General features: G+C 37.4%; 1 protein-coding gene across 1 annotated transcript; it reads left to right on the top strand.

The window, feature by feature from the left end:
• The first annotated feature begins 1280 nt into the window (after positions 1 to 1280).
• Positions 1281 to 6008, top strand: LOC127073967 (DEAD-box ATP-dependent RNA helicase 20). Its single transcript, XM_051015216.1, has 10 exons — positions 1281 to 1589; positions 1671 to 2260; positions 2361 to 2540; positions 2627 to 2788; positions 2884 to 3038; positions 3869 to 3961; positions 4129 to 4214; positions 4295 to 4521; positions 5290 to 5523; positions 5607 to 6008. Exons 1-10 carry the CDS (start codon positions 1534 to 1536, stop codon positions 5720 to 5722), a joined length of 1899 nt encoding a protein of 632 aa, XP_050871173.1. The 5' UTR covers positions 1281 to 1533; the 3' UTR covers positions 5723 to 6008.
• The last annotated feature ends 227 nt before the right edge of the window (positions 6009 to 6235 follow it).

Here is a 6235-nt window from a genome sequence, read left to right as displayed (position 1 = left end):
ATAAAGATCAAATTTTACAATGAAAAATGTCTGATTGAAAAGACTCAGACTGATCAAAATGCGGTCGTAAATGGGATCAAAAAAATTAAACGAGTACGCTGGATTAAAGTACGTGAACTGTAGATCAATAAAACAAATAACTGCAAGCCCGATCTTGAAAATTTTTGTCCGCTAGCTCTACGCGCAATTGGAAATCGATTTAATCGACCTGTTTGTAACACTGAAATTTTATTCTAAGAAAAAAAATAAAGTTCAATGCATGAAAGTTTAAAATGGCCAGACAAAATTGGGATATGACATTGGAGACCATTGAAGAGTGCGCATAGGCAAAGTGAGGACGAATGCTGAATCACTATAAATCTCGGTGTCATCTCTTTCTCTTACTCTTGCATTTAATTTTGTAGTGATTGTATGCTTAGGTTTTTCAACTCCATCGTATTATATAGTTTGTTCGTTGATACCGATTTGTTACGTAAGCATTAGATTTTGTTAGAATTGGATAACTGGTTGAGTTAGCTTTGTGATTAATAATCTGAAACGAATTGAATTTAGAACTCCATCATTTGAGGAATTACATTAAATACGCATGGTTCCCATAATTTTTTTGCAAAAAAATGATTTCAAGTGTTTCCGTTCCATTTCATATTGGACCACGATATGCAGGCTCATCAAAGGTACTCAAGACTTTCCCCGACTTCTTCAATGCCTGACAAAGCCTTGAGAGCAACAACTATTGATTGGCTAAAGACCCAATTGGCCAATGCCTAATCCATCTCAAATCCATTTTACTTGACTCAAGGTATAAGTCGGTTTACGTATAATCTTTGATCTCCACTTTCAATATACTCATCATGAATCTTGAACTGGCTTAGACATTAAAGTGCTAACCATGTAGATCCGACCACCGCAAAGAAGATCGAAGCCACCGTTCAAGATCACTAATTATCTGACCGTCTTCATTTCTAATTCCTTTCGTAAAACTAAAAGATCTATTTTTAGTCCCGAATGAAACAAATATTGATAGTGACAACTAAGAAAAGGAGACAAGTTCACTTTCTTTGATTTTCCATAATTTGTTATTATTACTTGTTTTTGTTTTGGATAGTGTAATTTTTTTTCTTCATGTAAAGAGTAACTTGTGTAATCTATTTTATATTCAATTTTTCTTAGATAAATAGTTGATTTCATTGCATAAAAAAATTTTGTGAAAAAAAAAATAATTTAGATATTTTATATTTTTTATTAGGCGGTTGATTATCTCTGGAAATCCTAATCAAATACACACATCTTATATGGGCGCGTGAGATAGTCATTTAACTGAGGCGGTACTGAGATTCGTTTAGAGGCTACCGTAAACAACCAATTCTCCTCTCATACTCATAGCGTGAGTAATCTGTTGGAACATTAGAGAAAAACCAATCCGATCCAATCAATCGAAATTCATATCATTTTCTATTACTCTTCCCATTCAATTCCTCAAAATTCATCTCCCTCCTAAATTCAACTTTTGTATAAACCCTAGCGTCTCATACAATGAACCCCTACGACAATCGTTACTCGGATTCCACTTCTTTTCGCGGCCGCCGCAGGTACTTTTCTTTTTCACAATTGTATTAATTCTTCCGTTTGCAATTATTAGAATGTAATTAAACGCGTTTTAATCATTGTAGTGATCTCGTTGGACCTATGCCGCCGCCTAATTTCGGCCGCGGCGGTCCTGCTCCTTACGGTGCTTCTTATGCATCCCATGCTCCCACCGGTTTCGGATCCGCGCCCGTTACCCCGATTCCTCACTTTTTACCTCCTCCCGGTGGATTTAGTGTTGGTCGTGGCGGTGGTTTTGGTCCTAGATTGGGAAACGGTCATGCCTCTGATAGAAAATATGACTCTGGTCGTTATGGTAGTAGTGGTGGTGGTGGCGGTGGAAGAGGTCGTGGTGGTTTTGGCGGCGGTGGTGGTGGTAGAGGTGGAAGTCACGGTTTTAGAGGCTCTGGTGGTGGTAGAGGAGGAAGTGGAGGGAGAGGTGGTGGGTTTGGAGGTAGACATGGGTCTTCTAAAGATGACTTGAATAATATTACTCTTCCGAAGCAAGATTTTAGGAATTTGGTCCCTTTTCAGAAGAATTTTTATGTTGAAAGCCCTGTGATAACAGCTATGTCTGATCAGCAAGTTATGCATTATCGTGCTAGTAGGGATATTACTGTTGAAGGGCATGATGTGCCAAAACCAATTCGGTCTTTTCACGAGGCTAATTTTCCTGGTATTTTGATTGTGTTTATTATGCTTGTTGTGTTTGTAATTATTCATTGATTACTTTTCATGTGTTCTTTGTCTGATTATGTATTCTTTTGAGATGTTAGATCATTGCCTTGAGGTTATTGCCAAGTTGGGTTTTGTTGAACCTACTCCAATTCAGGCTCAGGGTTGGCCCATGGCTCTTACGGGTAGAGATTTAGTTGGCATTGCTGAGACTGGCTCGGGTAAAACTCTGTCGTATTTACTTCCGGCTATAGTTCATGTCAGTGCACAACCTCGACTGGGTATGTATTGAAAACCATTTTTACTTGTCAACAATAAGGTTTTCATTTTATTTGTATTTTAATGGATGTGTTTACTGTTTCTTCAGTACAAGGGGAGGGTCCTGTTGTCCTGGTTTTAGCACCAACTAGAGAGTTAGCTGTTCAAATTCAACAGGAAGCTATGAAATTTGGATCACGGTCAAATATTAGATGTACATGCATATACGGTGGTGCTCCAAAGGGCCCTCAAATTCGTGATCTTAGAATAGGTACTTGTTTTATCTTTACTTAAATGAAGGGCCTATTCGTATTGATCAATATTGTGGAATAACATGAAAATGATGATTCTTTTGGTGCTTATCAGGTGTTGAGATTGTTATTGCTACACCTGGTCGTCTAATAGATATGTTAGAAGCTCGGCACACAAACCTCCAGAGAGTGACATACCTTGTCTTGGATGAAGCTGATAGGATGTTGGATATGGGTTTTGAACCTCAGATTCGGAAGATTGTAAACCAGGTACGTACTGTTTGTGACTAGCTTGTAACTAGTAAGCATTTGAGAAAAACCTGGAATCTGGTTTATTTGTCATGAGCAGTGTTTCATCTGCATTATGGTTTGTGTTGACAAGAAGCTGGAAAATAATAAATATGCAGGAAAAAGGGAAAACAATGAAAAAATATAGCGAAGTAAAAGCAACATTAGAACAAAAGTCATTTTAGGATTTTCTTGTTCTACAGTATTTTCTCGGTATTCTATTTGCCCTATTTTTAACAATTTCAATTTGGAAGTGGAGGCACTCCTCTCCATCCCCTCTAAGGAGTTCCTTTCATTTTTATATATTTTTTTAAATTTATAATTACTTTAGTTGAGGTAATCTCAGTAGAAACTATCCTATTAGGATATTTCTAAAAGCGTGACATATGCAACCCTCATTTTAGGTCACTTTCTCACTGAGAGGTTAACATCAAATTGGCTCCCTAAGATGGCATATGAAACTTTGTTCTACTCCCATAAGGGTATATGTTATCACCCAATTGAAAATTGTAAATTTAGGTGATGCAATTAATGTTAACATCAAATTGGCTCCCTAACATGGCATATGAAACTTTGTTCTACTCCCATAAGGGTATATGCTATCCCCCAATTGAAAATTGTAAATTTAGGTCATGCAATTAAGGTAGTGTATTTACTTTTGAATTTTGTATTTGTTACTATCTTTCTCACTTACATCAAATTTTGTTTTAAAGTAATCTTGAAATGCTGATACTGTTGTAACATATTGAATCCGTTAGCTTTAGAGGTTCAGTTAGTCACTTGCACTTACATTTGGAGATTTGAAATAACAGATTCGACCAGATAGGCAGACATTATACTGGAGTGCAACATGGCCAAAGGAGGTTGAAGCTCTGGCAAGACAGTTTCTGCACAACCCATATAAGGTTACTTGAATAGCATTCCCGTTTCATATGTATACTATCATTTATGTATAAATATTTGTAAATTATTAATTTTTTTAAAATTATTCTGCTACGAATTGGCTTAATTAAACCTTATATAAGTTATTATTGATTAGTGTGTTTTCCTGTGGGATATCATGGCCTTTTAGGTAGTTATTGGGTCACCATATTTAAAAGCAAACCAATCTATAAATCAAGTTGTTGAAGTTGTCACTGACATGGAGAAATATAACAGGTTGGTTTCCTCAGTCACAGTAATAAATAGTGACCAATGTTTTTGTTTTCCAAATTAAAACTTTGATGTTGCTAATGCAGACTGATCAAGCTGCTGAAAGAAGTGATGGACGGGAGCCGAATTCTAATATTTACGGAAACAAAAAAGGGATGTGACCAAGTTACAAAACAGTTGAGAATGGATGGATGGCCAGCATTATCTATCCATGGTGATAAAAACCAGTCTGAAAGGGACTGGGTTTTGGCTGAATTTAAGAGTGGCAGAAGTCCAATAATGACTGCCACCGATGTTGCTGCACGGGGTCTTGGTAGGATCACTGTGTGTTTAGAATCTTAGGATTTTTGATATAGGTCTAAAACTTAACCAAAGACGAGTTGGCCGGCTGCTTTCCAGTTCCCCTTGACAACAATTTTGTGGTTTGGGTGTGTGTGGGTGGGGGTCTTATTTTGAGTTTGTTGGAAGTGCCTGTAACTTGACCAGGGGATTAATGAGATGACACTGTTTCACTGCTGTAAGTAGACTGTAGACTGCTTGATGGAGTTAATTTTGGAACTATCCTTTTAATGATGTCAAGTTATATGGATGCCTAGGCATTAGGGCAGAGTTCCTTTGATATGGCTGGGATATTGATCTAGAATTTCTGATGTAGTATCCCATGTATGATCCTGTATTTCACGGGGCAGGTTAATGTGTGGCGATTTACTTGATTGACAAAACAAGGTGAGTTTATCAATAGTTTGCCAGTATTGCCTGAAGTCATGTCATACTAGTCATACCACTGTTGGCAGTTTTCATAAAAATAGTCAAATTGATTGATCCCCATCCACAGTTATGGAGCTGGTTGTCTTTGCAGCCCGGTTGACTCATACATGCTTTGTCGATAATTGGATGTGTTAGATGACATTGACGATGAAGCTGCTCCTTATCCCTGAAAGGTTCAGGTGGGCACATCGATGAGATGAATGTGTTGACTTGAGTTTGATCTCTAAAATCATTAGGGGAAGGGATAAGGATATTTACAGTTTTCTCAAACCTTGCACACAATTCCTTATGATGTATTACTCCTTGCTTGCAGATGTGAAGGACATAAAGTGCGTGGTCAATTATGATTTTCCATCAAGCCTCGAAGACTATGTCCACAGAATTGGTCGAACTGGTCGTGCAGGAGCTAAAGGAACTGCATACAGTTTTTTTACCCGTGGCAATGCCAAGTATGCTAGGGAGTTGATAAAGATCTTACAAGATGCTGGTCAGGTTATTAGTCCTGCATTGTCTGAATTGACCCGGTCTGCTGGTTTTGGTCAACATGGTAATTCTATTATAATTATACATTGTATTACTGAGTATTTTGTTTTTTGGGATTATGTGTAAGTTGTTTGTATCCTTTTGTAGCATCAAGAGGAGGTTTTCGCTCTAGAGGACGTGGAGGAGGCTATGGCAACCGGGGTTCAACATCAGGATCCAATGCCATTCCTGTTGGCGGGAAGAGGCCGTGGCAGTATGTGTAATTGGTGCTAAGTTAGTTAATTTCCGAAGTTTTGGTTTTTTTAAAGTAGTCACGGGATACATGTTTATTTTTTAACTACATATACTGCACGTATTAGCCAGCATTACATTTGAAAAAACACATTAGTTGTTAGGTTATAGGAAGAAAAAGAACTAATCTTCTAGTGACTGAAGTCAACGAGTAATGTGCTGTAAATGATTAGTTGGAGTGACCCTCAAGGCATCTGCTAATTTGTGAATTGTTGTTAGCTACTGTGCCACCATTCAAATGTTCTGATATTTAACTGACACCAAGGACTCATTCCATAGGGCTTAGGACTCATTCTATATGCGGGATAGTCACATTTTAAAGGAGTTAAAATAAAACTAGGATGAATTCTCGGTTTTGTTTGTAGACTTGCATCTTTTATACTACAACTCGAGTAATTTTGTTTTTATGATCAAAGCGAATATTGTTCTGAAGTATATAAGGTATACTCTACCTCATTAAACATAAAATATAAATTATCCTATGG

Source organism: Lathyrus oleraceus, chromosome 4 (genome assembly GCF_024323335.1).
Source record: "Lathyrus oleraceus cultivar Zhongwan6 chromosome 4, CAAS_Psat_ZW6_1.0, whole genome shotgun sequence".
NCBI classification, from domain to species: Eukaryota; Viridiplantae; Streptophyta; class Magnoliopsida; order Fabales; family Fabaceae; genus Lathyrus; species Lathyrus oleraceus.
Note: the sequence above shows the minus strand (reverse complement) of the source record. Positions and strands in the feature narration are given on the sequence as shown.

What these genes read in the sequence shown, in the direction of transcription:
- LOC127073967 (XM_051015216.1), top strand. Translation starts at nt 1,534, where the DNA reads ATGAACCCCTACGACAATCGTTACTCGGATTCCACTTCTTTTCGCGGC. An exon ending in CAGTGCACAACCTCGACTGG is followed by an intron (nt 2,541 to 2,626) that starts GTATGTATTGAA and finishes CTGTTTCTTCAG; the next exon opens with TACAAGGGGAGGGTCCTGTT. An exon ending in TTCTGCACAACCCATATAAG is followed by an intron (nt 3,962 to 4,128) that starts GTTACTTGAATA and finishes ATGGCCTTTTAG; the next exon opens with GTAGTTATTGGGTCACCATA.